We start from the raw sequence: 21,179 nt of genomic DNA, 5'->3' as shown, positions 1-21,179 counted from the left end.
ACGAGTAGTCGATTTAAAAAAATATATTTGATATATTTTCAGTATAAATTACAAATGTAAAATTAAACTTTTGCATATCGTGCTTCTTTCAAAATATCCAACACGTTATATAACACAATGTAAGGTGAAAATAACAAACAGTGATCAATCTCACAATGCGATGTCACAATCAGTTTTCTAAGATGCAGAAATCGAACGAATTTTTCAGGCAATTTAAATCAATATAAATGCATAACTCAACAGACATTAAGTATTTCGACATCCCATCAATAATTCCCATATGTTTTGAAACAGGGCATGATATTGTGATGTCTACCGATTTCATGAACATCAAATTACATTTCTCTGGCAATGTTTATCTTGAGATAAGAGCTCTTCATTTAAAAACAAAATTGCATCATTCATACTTGCTACCACTGTACGTATAAGATTAAATGTCGCTTGTTATCATCGTAAATACAGAAGTTATTTATTCCCTATAAACCCCTGTCTGAACTGTGTGTGGTTTCATTGTAGCTGAGAACAGATTACAAATTAGAAGCTTTTTTTCTGTTCCGATACAGTTGCAAAGAAAACGAATAATAGGAATTATGTCATAGCACTAATTGGGCTAATTATCATCATCAGCATAATGTCATCCATTCTCATTGTGTAGAACGTGTAACAGAAGAAATGGGAAACTGGTATCACAACTTTGCATGCAATACCATTGAAAAATAATGTATGCAATACATATCAAGATGCATTTCTTTAACAATAATAATTACTTTACAAATATAAAAACAAAAACTAGAAATCCTGCCGAAGTTAGCTATAAAGACGTCTACCATAATACGTTTATCATTTCGCTTCTCCTTCTATTATCACTTTCACGCACAAGTAATCTGAAGATGAAATTAAAATATACTGGAATTCCTCTTTAACAATATCTTCGTAGTCTTTGGTGATCGGGTCTCCCAAAAGTCTATTAGAATCCCATGGACACCAATTGTTCTCCTTTATTAAGCTGACCTGTTTGTATAATGTCATGAATCATAATTATACCCCCCGCAACAAGTTGTGGGGGGGGGGTATACTGGAATCGGGTTGTCCGTCTGTCCGTCCGTCCGTCCGTCCGTCTGTAGACGCAATGGTTTCCGGACTCTAAAGCATTATCCTTTCCACCTACCGTCACCATATCATACATATGGACTACCCATGGGATGAAGATGTTCCCTATCGATTTTGGGGTCAAAAGGTCAAAGGTCAAGCGTACTGGACATCGAAGTAGCAATATGGTTTCCGGGCTCTAAAGCATTATCCTTTCCACCTACAGTCACCATATCATACATATGGACTACCTATGGGATGAAGATGTTCCCTATCGAATTTGGGGTCAAAAGGTCAAAGGTCACGCGCACTGGACATCGAAGTAGCAATATGGTTTCCGGGCTCTAAAGCATTATCCTTTCCACCTACCATCACCATATCAAACATATGGACTATCCATGGGATGAAGATGTTCCCTATCGATTTTGGGGTCAAAAGGTCAAAGGTCAAGCACACTGGACATCGAAGTAGCAATATGGTTTCCGGGCTCTAAAGCATTATCCTTTTCACCTACAGTCACCATATCATACATATGGACTACCCATGGGATGAAGATGTTCCCTATTGATTTTGGGGTCAAAAGATCAAAGGTCAAGCGCACTGGACATCGAAGTAGCAATATGGTTTCCGGGCTCTAAAGCGTTATCCTTTCCACCTACAGTCACCATATCATACATATGGACTACCCATGGGATGAAGATGTTTCCTATTGATTTTGGGGTCAAAAGATCAAAGGTCAAGCGCACTGGACATCGAAGTAGCAATATGGTTTCTGGGCTCTAAAGCGTTATCCTTTCCACCTACAGTCACCATATCATACATATGGACTACCCATGGGATGAAGATGTTCCCTATCGATTTTGGGGTCAAAGGTCACGCGCACTGGACATCGAAGTAGCAATATGGTTCGGTTTGTCATGCCATTTGTTTTTTACACTCAGAAAAGAGGTAGTTTATACCCATTACCAACACCCTTTGGGAGATTGGGGTAAGCGGGGGGTATTCTTAGTGAGCATTGCTCACAGTACCTCTTGTTTATTCTAAAACTTCTACGTGAGAAGAAATATATCTTACTGTGACCTTCAATGCGATATTAAGATATATTGACGACGTTTTGTCTATTGACAATAATCATTATCATTCATATGTCGATTCGATATACATATGTATCGCTGTGATCTCAAAATTAAAGTCGTCCACAATTGCTTCATACTTAGATATTTTATTGCAAACTAACAAGTCAACTTTTATTGAAAGTAGATATTAACGGCAAACTGACAACTAAACTTCATGATAAACTTCTCCAACGTTAATATCCCATTATCACCTGCTTATTGTGTTTATGTCTCTCAAATAATTCAATACGTAAGAATTTGTTTTGTGTATGATCAGTTTTTAAATCCATGCAGGCTACTGACAAACATGTTGATGGTGCAGAATTTTCAACTGTCTCGTTGTGGGGTCAGCATTTTGCAAAATCTGTGGTCTTGTTACGATCTAGATTGCCAATACAACCTATCATTGGGTCAAATTCTGTCTGACGTGTTTAATACCGATTGGTGGAACGTTCTTGCCACAATGATTTTTACTACGGATAACTCTGTTTACCTGATCAAGAAATGAGGACAAACAGTAGAGTGAATGAAAGCGAATTCAACATTTCACTGTGCAGTGTATATAGGTACCTATAAAGAGTAAAATATTTAGCTCCTCAAAATTTTGAAAGCAAAACAAAACTAGAAATTTTCCTATGTGGTCGCTTATCCAAAAGTTATGGTAGAATTATTTAGAAAAACATGAATCTACTTTTGCGCGCCGGTGAGCGGGTTATTTCAATTTAAATGAAGCTTATCATCAGCTAGTATAAGCATTGAAAACAAAACTGGACACCACTATGGATACGAATACCGCAAGTAGCAAAGTCAGCATTTAATCAGAGTAAACAAAAACACAAAAACATAAATAATACGATCAACTGATAAGACAACGCTAATACTCTGTATTAACACTGTATCATCAATTTAGCTCGGTAATGCACAGCCAAAACTACTGAAATCTATCAAAAGATTACTTTATTTTGTGAAATGAGTGTAGTCAGATAATGTATGGTTTCGTCTCAATTTATCTGTGACACGTGAGTGAAGATTATTGGACTCGTCATTTATAGTTTTATTTCTGTTACGTCTTTTATTTAAACAAAAACATTTATCAGTCTTCGAATTACCACACGGTATCAAGACCCTGAATCAGTAGTACATTATCGACAAATCTAGATATTGAAACGACACCTTCTCTAAATAAATTCCCAGGCAATTCACACACAGTTGTGCATTGTGTAGAAAGCCCTTTCTTATTTTTTATAAGACTAGAAAACTACTTTCGTTATCAAATAGAAGAAATTAAACTCAAGAATATCAGCAGATTCGGTTGTATGGAATGTCGTAACAAGATTTTATAGATGTCATTTCTCCAAAAAAGAAATCCAGAGGAAATTTCATTGTCTCAACTCTCGCGCTGCCTTCAAAATGCCAACGATCTTCTTAAAGTCCCTCAAATAGTCATATCCTTGCACAGGCGTTAGATACTTGATTTAAAATGCGAAAAATAATCTCTGTCTATAGGATAGCTGGACACACTTCCTTAAATCATACAAAGGAATCATTTCCTCGCAACACACCTGGTAAACTATCCAACGATCTAAGAAATGTTCTATATCAAGAAAGTTTTGTGCGCTTCTCAATGGTACAAAACATTCAGAGATTGGCAATGGATGTCATAAACATCAGAAGTGACAAACTTTGAAGAAGAATTTTGACGATATGATGGAGGAAGTAAAAACTTTGGAGACAAATGGCCAGATACTACAGCTGGAGAACAATATCCTTAAACAAAATCTAACGGATTTGAGTCAGGGATTTGATGCGTCTCAAATACTAACTATGCAAAGACAGATATCAGTCCTCAAGAACAATAGCGACAGACAAGCCATGGATAATGCAAATTTGAGAGGGAGATATCTTACTCTGTTACAGGAAAATGGCGATTTCAAACATCAACTAAACGAAATGAATGCAACATTGAGTCAAACCAGAAAACTTGACGATTTTAACCCACGTTACAGGCGATAGAAAATAATATACGAAAGCTTACGTTTTCCACTGATGCAGCGCTGAAGGAAATCCGTGAGGATCTGAATGGGTCAAAACTCCAACTGCACAACATCTCATCGGAAGAATGGGCAGGTAAATAAACTATCTAGGTATGGCTAATACTATTTGTCGAATACCGAATACTTCAGCTGTGTCTCCTTCATTACTTGGGAAAAGTAAACATTTTATGATTTAATCTAATAATCACTCCTTCACAATCCTTAATTGATAACCTTACTTCATTGGTTAATTAATTTATATGCAATTCCGGACTTGTTGCACTTGTGAGATAAAGGAATAATAAAAAATGTCGATAATAATAATAATGTTCTTTACTTATACAGGAGAGCACAATTAGTTTCAGAACTAGTTCACATTGTGATCAGGAAAACGTATACATGTATAAACAGCAGTATTATTTAGATACAACATAAACTAGTATATGGTGTTATTTTACATATGAGATGTTCCTAGCAAAAGGGGCATTTAATCATTTTAGTGCTAAAGTGTGAACTATAGATAGCAATCCCTCAAAATATCAAAGCGATATTGTTCAAAATGACATTTACATTGTATGTCCGAAACATGATCAATATAGATTTATTGCTATTTTTTTAATTCTCCAAGAGGTTGTGCTTTCTATTTTGATGTGAACTTCCATATGTGCTTTAGTAAGGTTAGTGGTCATGTGATCAATGTGTTTACCTCTACATTATGCGAACCTTAGGCTTAATTTGGTTTGGAAAAGAAATGAGTAATAATGAGCAGAAAATTCAAACATTGTCATCGCGGACATAAGTAGTATATATTTATATATTATATTACATTTCACTTTTGATTTTTGTATTCCTAAACAATGATTGAATGAAATATAATTTAGTGGTAAATTTAATTCAACGTACGACTTACCTCATTGGGCTCACGGCAGAAATGACCGGTCTTCCAGGGATGTGCATTCCTCCTAGGCATATGATCCCACCTCTAGTATATCCAGAGGTCCATTAGAACATATTTTTCTATAGCTACACATTACACTCAAAAACTTTACTGTGTAGACGTTTTGTTTGTTATCAGCTTTTGTAGTGTAGTTGTAGTGCTGGTCCCCTTTTCTATTTAGTTTTCTTTCTATGTAAATATTCTAGCGATAGATAGGGTCCAGGGGTCCGTGTTTGCCCAACTATCTATTTTGTATTGCTTGTAGGAGTTATGAGATTGATCACTGTTCGTTATCTTCACCTTGCATTGGACATATATATGATAGCCCCTTTACCGTAACCTTAAAGTAAATTATATGCCATTGTTTGTTGGAACCCATTCACGATTCATCAATGGCGTATATTGATTTGGTCAATTTTCAGTCATTTTTCTACAGAATAAAGGTTTCTGTAAAAGTCTTATTTGATTTCATTGTGTGTTTCTTCTTGTCGACAGACTGATACACATACAGGTTACACAGAGCAGTTCTTGGACAATGGTCACCACCTTTGTGGAAAAACTCTAATTGCGAAAAATAAAAAAAAATTGATCGCAAAAACTAATTTTCTTGTACAATTTCAAAACAAATTTACTTTTCTTGAAATAATTCTAAAATCTCTCCTACTGTAAAGTTATTTCATACAAGAAATGAAATCTTACACGCCGATAAAGATTTTTTTTTATTTCATGGGGAAATTCCAATGTCCTGTTATCAAAACATTCCTTAAGCGGGACAGAAATGTTATCATGTTCAATCATATACGCATAATATCACGAACCCCATCAATATACCATACAACAATCTTAGCGTATTGACGTTTATTCATAAACTCATAGTATCATCACAATCGTTTTCTCTGAATGGTTTACTGTCCTTCATTTCTTGATTTAAAATGTACAATATGCTAATTTTATGATTCATTCATTTCTATTTTATATCCACAGCTTGCGAAAAAGGATGGTACCAGTTTGGAGATAATTGTTATCAGTTCTCAAACAGTTCTGTAACATTCAATGACGCAGTGGTGAGTTTAAGCTTGTAATACACGTGTATATAGTTTCCTTTATAGTATAGAGTTTAAGATAGCAAAGTGTCGGGTTTCCATTTGTTTGCTTGATATAAATAAAAACTATTTTAATTTTATAGACAATGTGTAATAGTGCTTCCAAAGGTGCAATCCTTCTTGAGATTCGAAGTCCTGAAGAAGAAAAATGGATTAGATTGCAGATGCAAAGACAAGGTATATTTGTAAATGAAACCAGTCTTTAGCATTTAACATAAAAGGTGAAGATAATGAACAGTGATTTATCTCATAACCCCTATTAGTAATACAAAATAGGTAGTTGGGTAAACACGGACCCCGCCTATATCAGAGGTGGGCTCAGATGCCTAGGAGCAGTAAGCATCCCCTCTCGACCGGTCACACCCGCAGTGAGCCTTTTATCGTGATCCAGTAAACAGTTATCTGTAGTCAAAATCAGTGTACCAAGGACGGTATGGAAAAAGTCAGACAGCATATGACCCAATGATATGTTGTATTGGCAAACTAGATTGTTACATGTATAACGACCATAGAATTTGCGAAATGCAGACTTTAATCGAGACTGTTGAAACGCCTTCATCATTAACTTGTTTGTCAGTGGCCTACCTCAATTTAAAAACTGATCATACGCAGAATAAGTTCATGTTTATCATCCAGTTGATCATAAAATTGAGTTGTTAGTTTGCTGTTAATGTCTATTTTCAATAAAATATCACAACATTCGATCTCCTTTTCTTTTGAGGTTGGAAAACAACATGGATGGGTATAACAGATTCCCTCGATGAAGGCACGTTTGTGTTCGTCTCTAGTGGCAACAAGATACAGAATGTGCACGCCCACTGGGGCAAAGGAGAACCAGGAGGCGATACGGGGGAGAACTGTGGGTTGCTCCTGCTAAAAGCGAAAGGGTGGCACGATTATCCCTGCAGTTCCAAATATGCATACATCTGCAAGAAAACAAGAGTTTAGACACGTTTTGCACTGGTTTTATTCGAGAATGTCAAGAATGATATCGGAAAAGAAATTTCATTTCATGTCTCCGATGCAACTTCAACTACAGTACATTACGAAATGATACAGTGATATTGACATATATTTGTATATCATTGGTAATAAAGAATTGAATTTGATCAGGCAATCTATCTCTAATGTATGAAGTTCGGGAGTACTGTGTCACAACATATACAAGAAGTGTGGATTCTCAAAAATTCCAAAGAATATTTCGTACTTTGAAATACCAAAAGATTTTCCAAATCAACAGCCCCATGCTTATATTGACGACTTCATAGAATTTCCGAAATGCGAACTTCAAACCAGACTGTTGTAACCCCTGTAACATCCCCTTATTTCCCGATAGCTTCTCTTGATTTTACGATTAATCAATTGAAAGATATAAACAGAGTGGTTAAATGTTAAGACATACTCCATATCACAACTGGGTCTCTGCAAATAGTAAGTGAATGACGGTATTGAACAAATGTAAACTCCCAATTTAGTGAAAATCAATCAATATTAATGTTTTAAAACAGCGGAGTTACTTTAAGATACACAATGTTTTTTAAATGTTTGTAAAAGTTCACCTCCCATGAATACATTCTGTACTTTGATCATAGTTATTATTTCAGTCTGATTTTATAATCCCGTGGGATACATAGTACCTCTTTCCTATCGTTATTGGTTTCAAACCTGCAGATCCAAATTGTTTGGCAAATCATTTTATTATAAAAGCAGTACTCCGAATTCTGTGGGGTCCAGGTAAGAGCCTTGCTTGTCGTAAGAGGCGACTAAATGGAGCCGACCTTAGGATGAGACCGCAGAAACCGAGGCCTCATTTCAAAGCAATTGTGGCACGATAAAGATCCCTTTCTGCTCAAAGGCCGTAATTGGCGAACATAGTCCTATATTTTGCAGCACTTCACCGGTAATATGAGTGAAACGATTCTCGAGCGGGATTTTAAACATTATACAATCAATCAACCATAACCCCATTGTGTATATTCTAAGATGCGTTGCGTCTGGGAGTCTCATCGAGAATATTTCACTCCTATTGAGACGTCACCAGCTGTAGGTGAAGCACCACAAATATAGACCTATGCGTAGCTCTCGGGGTCGTAGCAGTGAGGTTTTTGATTGTGTCAATGCCTGTCTGCGATACGGGAGCTCCTAAAGACCCGTGATTCTCACTTCTAAATGCCGAGTGTTTGACGAAAGAGCAATCACTACATATCATAAAGGGGAAGGCAACCCAAAAAAACTTTTGCGGGATAAATGATAGGATTAATTATATGGGGGGAAAAATGCAATTCTATACTGTTGATATACGGCCTAGATAAGCTTCAGTACTAGTTTGAAAACATTAAAAATCGAAATTCACGACATCTATAGACTACCATGACATAAAACTCTTTTGTATTCAAAACCACACAAATCAATAATTTTGACGTCACACCGTCTGTTCCGGTTTTAATGAGATTCTAAGATCATCAAAGATGTACATGTAGTACGTAGATTTTACGAATAAGTAGGTGGATGCCTTCATGTCATCAGTTGATTACACTAACGTGAAGAGAAGGTGTGAAAAGTTGTTGTTGTTTTTGTTGTTGTTGCTGTTGTTGTTGTTGTTTTGTTTTGTTTTTGTTTTTTGGTTTTTTGTTTTTTTTTTGTCAAAGTTCCTGACCCAACCAAGTCATCTGAAGAGAAACCATTATCTAAACTGTGGATACATCATGTGCGTAATGACAAGTTTAGGTTTGATATATTCATATGGGGAAACGTGTACAGTTTGCCTGGTCTGCGACTCGACTGAACGTCTTCTTTGCTTCATTTCTACTTGCAAAAGAATGGGCTCAAATTTATACGGTTCCAAACTTAACCGTTCGTGACTTGTCATGTTTACAGTGCTGCTGATGAAATTAATCGGAACTAAAGGTGTGACGTCATTAATTAAATTTCAATAGCCGTTCTCTTAGCGGCGGGTATTTTAAAATATATGATGGATTAATAATGATTTAATCGTTAAGCAAGGATTTTGTTGTTAAAGACTGTCATTTACGATATCAGTAAGTAATAAGTTAATCATAAAAGCAACAATGTGGTTAGGGTTGCCTTTCCCTTTAACGTCTTAGGTTAGACTCATCCATGACACGAGCGGGACCCGAACTCACGACATCCCGGTTACGAAGCGAACACTATACTACTGAGCTACCGCGGCCGGTCGAGCGTTGATTGTTGTGGTAGGCAATCTATAACATATATAAAGACGTGCCAGAGTTTTTTTTTGAAAAATGGTGAGTTTGTTCTTCTGGGAGTTTGTGCGATATAGTTAGTTTGGGAATCTTATACTGTGCAGAGCTGCCTGTGTGTATCATTTGTGATGTGAGGAATTGTTTACATGAAATGAAGAGGCCATGTACGTAAATTGTGAAAATGTGGATCCGCGGGCCCTACTCCCCATGGTTGTTGTCGTTTGCTACAGTAGACGTGTCCTTCTATGAGGATCAATAAATCAATGATGCAATTCCATTCAATTATATCGACATTTCCAATATATTTTCTTTAGACATCTTTACCAAATGTAATGATAGCAGTTTCATCATGGATGCGATGCTGATGTGAACAATGTGCGTATGAATCTTGATGAATATAGTCCGTCTATGATGAATACAGTGCGTCTATTTTAACAGATGGGAATTCTGACAGAAATTAAATTAGGATGTAAAATCAAAATTTACAAAAAATAAATTTCTGGTTTGAAATTACATTAGAATATGAACGATTCATGTCCGCAGATTTTTTACGAAGAGCTAACGCGCTTCTAAAAGTATGCTAAAACAGTCACAGTCCATGCCCTCATGTATTTTCAAAATAAAATTTATTTCTTCAAAGAATATTCATGACTCCATTTGGAAGATATCAGGACTTTCAATGGAATTTTAAAAAGCTGTTAAGTGTTCCGAATAGGTTTGTATCAGTTCATTGATCTGATGCAGCACCGTTTTGCAGGGGATCAGTTATTTTACGTTGATTTAGAGCGAACCTGCAAAATATTCTAACTGTTATACATTTATAAAGTGAAAGATCAGTGGGAGTATAGTTATCTAATTTGTGTACACTTACCAAGTTTCAAGTTCAAGTTTTTATTTTTCTCATTCGCTGTTTACACAACATATAGAACATATTAAACGTCCGTTCAGAAACTATATTCAAGCATGCACAAGTAATTCATATAATATATATATATATATATATATATATATATATATATATAATTCTGGATTTTAATATCCACCCTCAGGTGAATACAAATATTGAATTATAACACCTGAGGATTGATGTTAAAATCCTGAAAGCGCTAGTGATTTAAATTTGTTTTGCAACTGCATATTTTCCTGCTTTTTTATTGAATTACTTTGACTGTGTGATATCAACTCTTTCTATTTGGATTATATATATATATATATATATATTTAGCCCACGAACACGTGAATTTACTAGGTGCACACCAGTACATCTGAATGCAGTGGAAAGAGAACAGACAACACAATAATTACTAGGTCCTCATATTAACTCTTCTCCGGGGGGGGGGGGGGGGGCTAGCGTAATAACCCGTATATTGTTACAAATGCTACAATGTAGATTCTCCCCTTTCAGTTTATTTGCCTTGAAATATCGATGAGTATATCAATAGCGACCAGCTGCTGTTCATCAGTGTGTATTTCCCAGTGGTTTAAAACAATGAAGGTGTGTGTTATATAGGATACGACTTATTGAACAGATCATCTATTATTTACTTAATAGAAACAAAAAACGACATTGCGAAATTTTCGTTTTCACCTCATCAGCTATTAGTAAAAAAGACCTTTGTCAAAGACTGATATTCGAGTTCACCATGCGATCACCCAGTGGGGGTATTTGAATTTGAAATATCCTTTAATAATCCATGTTAATGAAATATACTCTGCTTATTAATGTCTGGAAACCTTATAATAGAATCCTAGCAGGAAACTGTAAGATAAAAGTAATCATGCATTTCATAACCCGTGCTCACTGGTCTCTGTAACCGAGTTTTAATTCACTAACTGCTTACAACATTGAAGCTCGGGTTTATTATCGAGTCCAGAGCCTCTAATGTCCAGCATAGGCAGTGGCTATTTATACCCGGAATTAGAAGTATATGTCAGGAGTCTTTCAGATCGGAGATCACGTGTCATGATAGACGTTGGTCGTAGGCGCCATGCTCGTGTCAAAATTTATGACATTTCACCATTTCATTCATATTTCATTTCCCTCCGCAGAGGATCATGACATGACATGTATCATCATAACATTTTAAATTTACTACAGTAATTGTGTAGAAGTACAATTAGGTACAAGAAATGTTATTAAGAAGTTATAAACATACATTGTATATACATAGTGGAAATGGGGGAAAAAAAGGTATGCACTGTATAACAAAATCGGAGATCACGTGTCACAATAGGTGTTGGCCGTAGGCGCCACGCTTGTGTCAAAATTTATGACACTTTACTAAAAGGTGGAGACGTATGTCGAACTGCACCTCTAGTACATTTTTGAGACATTTAAATAACACTAATTTACAAAACTCACGTGTTTCCGAACTCCCATCTAAACTATTTCAAAAATTGATGGCATTCGGATTGAAAACATCGATTTTTGAAATTTTAAATAGGTGTGATGGCGTTTAAAATCACGTCAGTATTTATTTATTAGTGTCAGAATGTTTTAAGTTACATGACTAATGGCCATTGTACCATGATTCCATGTTTATCAATTTATATACGTTTTGTTTACTCGCGAGACTTGGTCATTTTCTTACTAATGGGGCCTAGGAGTCACCAAAGTTCGATAACTGGTAACAAGAAATCAAGTACGTGTATATATTGTGGGATGGTTTCTCCATCATTCATCATGTGCTTTAATCCATCGTGCTTTGTACATAATATACATGTATTTTATTATCAACTACACTATGTGAAACCGTCTACAAACATAAGGCTTTAAGTAATTATTTTTACCTTGTCTATGGAGAGAAGGCTCTCAAAAGCATGCTTCTTCTGCAGCTTTATTCACTACATATTACATTTATGTATATAGAAAAATAAAATATTCCTTATGTTAATTATGCATTAAGAAACATGAATTTTATTTCAATAAAAAAGAAACCTATGATAGTGAATCTCTAAAAGATAAATCAATGATGCGAGAGAGAGAGAGAGAGAGAGAGAGAGAGAGAGAGAGAGAGAGTCGGGGATCCACATATATCACAGATATTTACTCAGTCAGTTAACAATAATCACCATTATAAATAATATAGTCCCACAGTGGAGCTTGCTGCGATGATGTCTGATCACTTCTTTTTGGATTTTTTTTTTTTTTTTTTTTTTTTTTTGTTGTTGTTGTTGTTGTTGTTGTTGCTTTTTTTGAATTTCCTCCGTTAGTAAAAATATAATATTTATGCTGCCCATGTGCATACGATTCATCAATCATCGAGACAGTTTCCTCTCGTTATGCGGTCCATCGAAACAGAAAAATGTTCGTATTCGTAAAATAAAAATGTTCATTTTCGTATTCAGTTGCTAAAAAATATGAGCAGATTGCCTCCTTCACAAACTGAAATATATCTCCATAGCCCTGCAGCGTAACAGTTCAATCACTTCTCAAAGATAAGCAGCATGTCTTTTATATAGCAAGGAAAAGATCGTTAAAGGTGAGTATATAAATGTGACTGCATATTGACAGACGGGAAATGTTGCTAAAACACAGAAGGCGGGATAAACATTGATCTACAATACCAGATGGCGAAGTTTAAAGGTGATTAACACGCGTCTCGCCTGTGTAAACTTGATATGTATATGAGCAGTTATGAGCCGCAAAAAACTTTAAAAGTTTGTTTGTCGTACGTAATCCTATGTAATTTCATCTACACATAATTATAAAAACGTGAAAGCTAAGACAATATTTGATGAAATCGTAACTTGCGGATCTACGTATTTAACACATATTGATTTTCATTGTAACCATCAGAGAACCGTCTCAGTGGAATATGATCATTTTAGTGATAAAACGCTGGTATTTTAATGAAGTTGGGTATTTTTTTTTAATGATCATTAGACATTACTCAATAGCTGTTACTTATCGGCAAGTGTAATATTGATTATTATTGACCACGTGACAATACACGTTTCGATTGTCCCCATAGGTTGCATCTGCATTGACAAGGCGTGGTGGAGGAGGACTGTGTGAGTCTATAAGGTATGTGCGGATTCTTATGTTTCTGTGTTGCGTGTAACTGTTTTGTGTCTATAAGATATTTGCCGATTTTTTTATGTTTTAAGGTTACTCGTTTCTGGTCGAGGGTTGGTAACGATTCCAGGATCAATTCATTTAACGGAAATCCTGGCGTGGTTCGACGAACCACGAACATGATCTCTAAATCTGAAAATTCGGAGAACTGAATTGAAAGTAATTGCTTTGAACATGATATAGTGTATTTCAGAGTGTGGCATCAAAAGACTAAACAGAGCTAGCAGTTTATAGAAGTTAAGGGGGAAATCGCATTGAATGTCGCTTTCAACGTCTCACAATTCTTCAAGATAAAGAAACGTCACATATGTCTTCCACATCAGAAAACGTCACACATTTCTTCCACATCAGAAAACGTCACACATATCTTCAAGATAAGGTTACGTCACATATTTCAAGATAGAAAGTGATATTGTAGTTAAAAGTGTTTGTCTAACTAATGTAGATGACACAGTTGAGGACTTTTAAAGATAATTCTAGAATTGTCAACTCCGTCCGCATAAATTTCAGAGATCTGTGGATTGACGTATTTTACACAGTTTAAGCATCCACCATGGAAATCGTGCACCTGAACATCGGTGGGTCAATGTTCCAGACAACATTTGAAACATTAGCTAAAATTCCAGACACCAAGTTAAGCGGTCTTAAGCGGGACCTTTCGATCAAAGATTCGCCGGCCTCGTTTTTCTTCGACAGAAACCCGGATGTTTTCAATAGCATTTTGGATCTGTATCGGACGGGAGAGCTGCACTTTCCGTCGAACATTTGCGGGGCAACTTTAAGGACCGAGCTAGAGTTCTGGCAAATTGACAAGAAATACCTAAGTGAATGTTGTCTGGAAGCCTTCTATAAACATGAAAGTAACTTGAGCATTTTAATGGAAATCAAAAACTTAGAGAAAAGCAAAGTCTTGGACGTTCCGATTGAGGAATGTCGGGAAGGATGCTGGCGAAATAACATTTGGAGGACCTTGCAGTACCCCCAGTCATCGAGAAAAGCAAGTGTAAGTTTCATTTCTAATGTTACCGTAGATAGGGTGAGAACTCCCGAGTTAAGGTTGGCGGGTTGTATATTGTTTAATATCTCGCTTGAGAATTTTTCACTCATATGAAGAGGTCACCATTGCCGGTGAAGGGCTGCAAAATTTAGGCCTATGCTCGGCGCTTACTGCCTTTGAGGAGGAAGGGGTCTTTATCGTGCTACACCTACTGTGACACAGGGTGTCGATTTTAGCGGTCTCATCCGAAGAACCGCCCCCATTAGTCGCTTCTTACAAGCAAGGAATACCGAGGACCTATTCTAACCCGGGTCCCCACGGGATTCTTGAGTTAAGAAATGCATGTACATGTATATCAAAGATCAAAAGGATGAGAATTGTTGCATATATGATCATTTATTTTGGAAACTTTTATATCTACTGCATTCTTTAGGTAATCCCTAGCAAAATCTATTTTAACGCAATGTAGTTAAAAATGATGTCATATTAATCGAATTTTCTGATAAAGTAAATAAAAAATTCTAATGTTTTTTTTTAATTGAAAAAAATGATTAGATCTCCGTAATGTACTCTTCTAAGAAAAATTGTGAGACACTCCACAAACTTCTTTATTTCTAAATGTCGACAATGTGTTTTACATTTTATGAAAGTGAGGTTGTTGTTTTTCATTGTGAATCGAATTATTAAAATTTTACTCAAATGAAGTATAGCATCAAAGATAGTGCTATACTCCTAGCACCAGAAACCATAGATTTATTTTTACCATAGGAAAATATAATTGACGACAATTCATTGTGGTATTTTTCTTGAGCAAGTCACTAAGAGAAATGCTTAAAATCCATGAGGACTGAAGCTCTCGTGATTGATGCGTAGACAAGCACACACATTGACCCGATCACGTGACCTGGTGTGAAATACTGTATGATTCAGCTGCCATGTAGGAATTTTTGTTTTAAGATTGTGATTTACTATTTCAATGACAGAACAAAAATAAGGTTTATAAACTTTTGTTATTAATTTTTGTATAAAAAAAAAGCTATTGAGAGGCTCTGAATGAAGCAAATTTTACATTATTGTTTTCCCGTACAAAAATTTATTTCTATATAATGCTATCTATTCATTAGAACCTAAATCTTTATTTTGATAAAATCTCAAGTTTTATTAATGATGATCAAAATTACGTACAACACTATATCATAATACACATGTTGCACATATTTACAACAAAGTAAAAAATTCAGATTTAGCGCCAATATTGGTTTTATGAACGCGAAAAATTTATTTTTGGCGTAATTCTGTGCGTAACACCACTCGCGAAATATAATTACTCGCTATTATTTTAAAATGCAGGCAAAAACTCTTGATCAACAGATCACTCGTGAATTTACGTTCTCGAGATTGGGACGTCTACGAGTTATTTCGCGATGTTAGGTACTCGTGTAAAATAAGGAATATACAGTAGCTCGGATGACGTTTTATTGATTAAATTTTCAATAAAGTTTTAGAGTTCAATATCTAGGTATATCAATATGTAATATTATGATGTTTTAAGTATAAAAATCTAGAAGAATTCTTTTAAATTAAAGATATTTAGGTTACATGTACCAATTTCAATTTGTTTGCAAAACAAAGAGACAAAACGGAATTTAATTATTTTATTCATTTCCTATTACCTGTATAATGATCACAACATATCGTTTACGTTAAAGAGGTTCGCACCTGAGATTTGGAGCAATGTCAATTTTTGGGAAGGGTATTTTTTATTTCTGCATTGAAGGAGAATTAGGAAATTAAAAAGAAAAACTGGGGTCACATTGCTTGTTATTGAGCTACAGTGTTCTGAATATGACCTTCTTGCACTTAAAATTGACTCAAGATTAATTCAGTTAAACTTGATTTGTCTGTTGGTGTTAACACAACATAAGTAACACAAATCAATCATTACATAAAATAGATACATAATCATGTCTTCTACCACTACAGATGAAATTTTTTTTAAACTATTTTAATTTTTGCACTTGAGATACGAGAATTCATTATATCAAATATGAGAGTTTAAAAGGACATATTAGGAGTAATGTCAATTTTTAAAATCTCACATACTTTTCAATGTATTGTCTCAAAATTTAAAATGGAACTTAAAAAAGTGAGGGTTAGAGATCAAATTTTAAAATTATTGACGGAAATACTGAATTTTCATACAAAATTCCGAGTAGATTAACTGAAACCTTTTTTTAAAAAAAGAATTTGTGTTCTGTTTCGAAAAATATATCAACCAAATTAATAAATTGAACTAGTTCCAAAACTTTGAACTACGTATATCATAAATTATAAAACTGAAATACTCGTACATAGGAATATAAAACTAGAAGATATTTTGGATGAAACAAAATCATGCAGATTTAGAACGTTTTGATTAATCAATCCTTCTGCCACAAAATATAGTCCTGCCAAACTCTCAAAATGTGAATGGACACAAATAGGGTTCAGTAATAGATGTGAAATATGTGTGCACCAATGGGGTCAGTAATAAACCGGTAAATATTTAATTGTAGCATCCTGCACAGTTATGCCCAAAAGCTCACGAACTAACTTCCTTAAAGAAATTATGCTGAATTCAATTTTCTATAATATTTTAAACAATGAGTATAACAAACCTTTTATAACAATGAATGATTACAACAAATTATGGCTGGTGATGCAAAGAAAACATTTGTTCACTAAATCACAAAATTCATTCTACTTTCAGGTTTTCAACACCCTGTATATGTTGATAGTAGTCCTGTCAACAGCTGTTCTTTTCCTAAGCACAATGGCAGACATCCGCAAACCCACCGATCGAAATTCAGAGTTTTATAACGACACCTTGACAACTCCCAAAACGAATCTGTACTTCACAACGACGGTTCCTGATTCCATTAAATACATCGATGCATTTTGCGGAATATTTTTCACTATTGAGTACCTCGCCCGCCTGTGGGTGACGCCATTAAAATGTCGACATTTCTTATGCACGCCGCCTAACGTCGTTGACGCGGTTTGTATCATCGCGTTTTGGATCTTTTTCCCCTTGTTACAGATGAGACCAGAATCCATGAACGGTACAGCGTTCTCTTACGTCATCATGATCCTATCGTCTGCTTCGCTACTGCGACTGTTTCGTTTCTACCGATTTATGAATAGGTTCCAGAGTTTTGACGTCATCAATTTGGCCGCACGAGCTAGTATGTATCAGTTTGGGATTCTCATCGCTATTTTCTTTCTTTCGAATTTGTTTTTTGGCTACTTGATATATTATGTTGAATTTCAAGACCATAATGCATTCAGTAATGCTTTCACTGGATTATGGTGGGCTTTTATTACCATGACAACTGTAGGATATGGTGACGTAGTACCCACGTATTTTCTCGGGCGTATTGTAGGAGTTTTGTGTGCCTTGACGGGAATTATCATGCTAGCGATACCGGTGGCCGTTGTGACGTCAAATTTCACAGTCTACTATAATAAACTGAAAGACTATTCAAATCACGAAAAGGCAAAGAAAAAAGAAAACAAAAGCAAATGTAGATTAAAACCTGGAAGCGAAAGTAAGTCCGTGTCGCCGATCCATGTGCTAACACTGGAAACTATAGAATCTCATAAAAATCGTGTTGAAATCGGGAAGTCTAAGAAGTTAAGTGTGAGTCATCAAGAAAAGGTGGGGCAGGGGGCGGGGGGCGGCAAGAAGATGTAAGGCGGAACGTTGACTATAAACAATTATAAACTAAAGGCAGACCTTGATGCATGCATGTCAGCTGACCAAGTTTGTACCCCCTCCCCACCAACAAAAAAACCGGAAGGCGGTGAAATCACCATATTGGCGAAATTGACCATTGATAATTTTCAAAAATGTTCAACCCCCTGTATTTCTGCCATTGGGAAGTGTCATTATTTTGTTTGATTGTGCATTTTGGTGTTTTACTCCTCATTGAATAAAATGAATCGCTAAAATACAAGAATGTATATGGATGGAAGTCAAAGTTAAGGAATGCTATGCATATTTTAAACCACAAACATCTCGCCCCACAAATTTGACAAAATCTCTTATGTAGAATCAGGTGGGGAGGGGAGGGGTGTATCCCCCTTTTTGACAATGTTCTTTATTTAGTTATCTTCACATACAAGGTAAGATGTATTGTGTGAATGCCCTCCTTCATTACACATACACTTATTTGTAGTACATGTAGTAATATTTAAGCTTACATTAATGAATTGAGCCCATGAACATGTTTGAACCTGTAGACAGGATTGGAGTACATTAGTTATACTGCTATGACACATGATATATTGTCTCTTTGTGCATTTGTACGGAGAAGATCACGTGCATTTGATGCGTGCCGGTATGTCGTTATTTATCAGTGTGTATATGTTATACATGTAGGTCTATCAAATCGATAAACACTACATTCAAATTCCATTGTCTTAGTTGTTTTAAAAGGTACGTTTTTTCTGAATTTCATTTCGATGTACAGTATATTTTTGTATGAAAATCAATCTTTTATCATCATTCCACTTTGGAAAATCGCAATTACTCGGTCATTTCCGCAAGCGTGATTTGTAATTTTATAACATCAAAGAACTGAGTAATATAGGTAAATATCTTAAATGTGCCGCGAAACTACGTAATGACACTGTTATTAATTAGTACATAGAGCTTTTTTTCCCCGCGTATACCAGATACAGTACATATTATGAATCAGTGTAATTGGTTATGAATACCTGTAATATATATATATACAGCGAAAGTACTGAGTATACTGTGTTTATATATAACTTAAATTTATGCAATGATATTACTGTATAACGTTATGTAAGTTTATGCACTCTCCATATACTGTTCCTGTATGTATTATATCTTTATATTTACTGTACAGCCTGTGTATATATATGTGTATGTGTATGTGAATCCAATGAGCCACATGGCTCACGGAAATAAAGAAACTGAAACTGATTGCTTTTTAACTTGAAGAGGCTGTCCGTAGAAAGTTGGGCCCATAGAGGGCGGTACATAAACGTTTTGGACCCACCCGTTGTTTTTTCTACATCTATATTTAGAATTTTACATGCTTATTATGTTCTTGGTTTTTTCCTTTCATTTTTATAATGTGTTGGTTGTAGAATATTCAAATCAATAAACTAATAAATCAACACACAAGGCAGAAATGTGTACAAAGTATATTGTAATCGAATAATTTTAGCGAGTTGGAAATGTTCGCTTTATTTGGCACCAAGAATAAGAGCGCCAAAATATCCATTCATATCAATAATACACTTGTTAAAACAAATTGTATCAGAAAGGGAAGCGCTATGAATTTCGAACTACCTTTTCAGAAAAACTTGCTAAATCTGCTAAAATTCATTATACAGTAAAACACGTTTATAGCGAACCAGAGTCAGCGAAAAACAATTCATTATAACCAAACTTCATTATACTGTAAAACAAGGTTATAGCGAACCTCCATGGCCAGCCAAAAACAGTTCATTATAAAACAAACATCATTATACAGTAAAACAAGGTTATAGCGAACCTCCAGGGCCAGCGAAAAACACTTCATCAGAAACAAACTTCATTATACAGTAGAACACGTTAAATAGCGAACCAGGGCCAGCGAAAAACAGTTCATTATAAACAAATTTCATTATACAGTAAAACACGTTTATAGCGAACCAGAGTCAGCGAAAAACACTTCATTATAACCAAACTTCATTATACAGTAAAACAAGGTTATAGCGAACCTCCAGGGGCAGCGAAAAACAGTTCATTATAACTAAACTATCTTATATCAAATAAAGAATTAATTTCCCTTATTTTTCTACTGTAGTGTAATAAATATCAATTCGAAATAAGCGTGAATTCGTTATAAACGTGTACGTTATAAAGCTTGTTTTACTGTATTTTAACTTTATTTAAATTTGGCGCTATATTACATGTAACCCATGAACTTCAAAATCATTTCCAATGAAGTATTATGGAATTTATAACATTTTTATCATAAATGTCCAAGATACATGTACATTCCAAAAACTTCATAAAGAAATCAGAAACAAAGCGTTAACGTTCTGGAGATAAAACCAAAATAATGCATTCTTGAAAGAAGTCATCTATGATATTTTCTTCATAAGCTACAGTCTTTTTTGCCACCGTTGAAGTCCTTGCATGCCTACTATTAAGTAGGAAAAACGTGTAATGGTTTTATTCAATAGGCAACTACATCTATGAGAGAAAACTATACATGTAATTTTGCTATATTGCATTCAAATACACTAATATATGGTTCAGTGGCGGATCCTGAGGGAGTTGGAAGGCTAGACCCCCCCCCCCCCCTTTTTTTAAATTTCTTTTATTGGGGGGGGGGAGTAAACATTTTTAACAAAAAAGATAATTCATGCTGTGTTAGAGTCTGCTGTCCCTCCACCGGGAGGGGGGGGGGGGCACCATCTTAGTTCGCACCCCTTCCCCCATTGAATTTTTTTCTGTATCCGCCTCGTATTTCATGATTATTATTAATTTGATCTCTGTCGAAATGTGAGTAGGGCAGTAGTAATTTTGAAATGTATATGCAC

The 21,179-nt window shown here is 35.3% G+C and overlaps 3 protein-coding genes across 14 annotated transcripts in view; all 3 read left to right on the top strand.

Moving 5' to 3' along the window:
- The window catches only part of LOC125661703 (potassium voltage-gated channel protein Shaw-like), a 35,224-nt gene extending 15,658 nt beyond the window's left edge, over nucleotides 1-19,566 (top strand). For 7 of the 12 annotated variants that reach the window (XM_048893815.2, XM_048893814.2, XM_048893818.2 and 4 more), the window contains 3 exons: nucleotides 13,476-13,528; nucleotides 13,773-14,582; nucleotides 17,326-19,566. In XM_048893815.2, the coding sequence (XP_048749772.2) occupies nucleotides 14,133-14,582; nucleotides 17,326-18,309 (1,434 nt within the window). In that variant the 5' untranslated portion in view covers nucleotides 13,476-13,528; nucleotides 13,773-14,132 and the 3' untranslated portion in view covers nucleotides 18,310-19,566. Of the gene's footprint in view, nucleotides 1-12,481; nucleotides 13,088-13,475; nucleotides 13,529-13,611; nucleotides 14,583-17,325 lie in introns of those variants that run through there. The other 5 variants (XM_048893824.2, XM_056146184.1, XM_056146185.1 and 2 more) reach the window with 5 other exon arrangements.
- Nucleotides 1-21,179, top strand: part of LOC125662394 (uncharacterized) — a 1,158,266-nt gene that overhangs the window by 850,238 nt on the left and 286,849 nt on the right. The gene's annotated exons all lie outside the window — the stretch shown is intronic.
- Nucleotides 1,883-7,386, top strand: LOC130046529 (CD209 antigen-like protein C). The gene is made up of 3 exons (XM_056146205.1): nucleotides 1,883-4,331; nucleotides 6,361-6,454; nucleotides 6,999-7,386. The coding sequence occupies exons 1-3, from the start codon at nucleotides 4,284-4,286 to the stop codon at nucleotides 7,223-7,225; spliced, it is 369 nt and encodes a 122-aa protein (XP_056002180.1). The 5' UTR covers nucleotides 1,883-4,283; the 3' UTR covers nucleotides 7,226-7,386.

This window comes from Ostrea edulis, chromosome 8 (assembly GCF_947568905.1).
Source record: "Ostrea edulis chromosome 8, xbOstEdul1.1, whole genome shotgun sequence".
NCBI lineage: Eukaryota > Metazoa > Mollusca > Bivalvia > Ostreida > Ostreidae > Ostrea > Ostrea edulis.
This window is presented reverse-complemented; position numbering and strand designations above follow the sequence as displayed.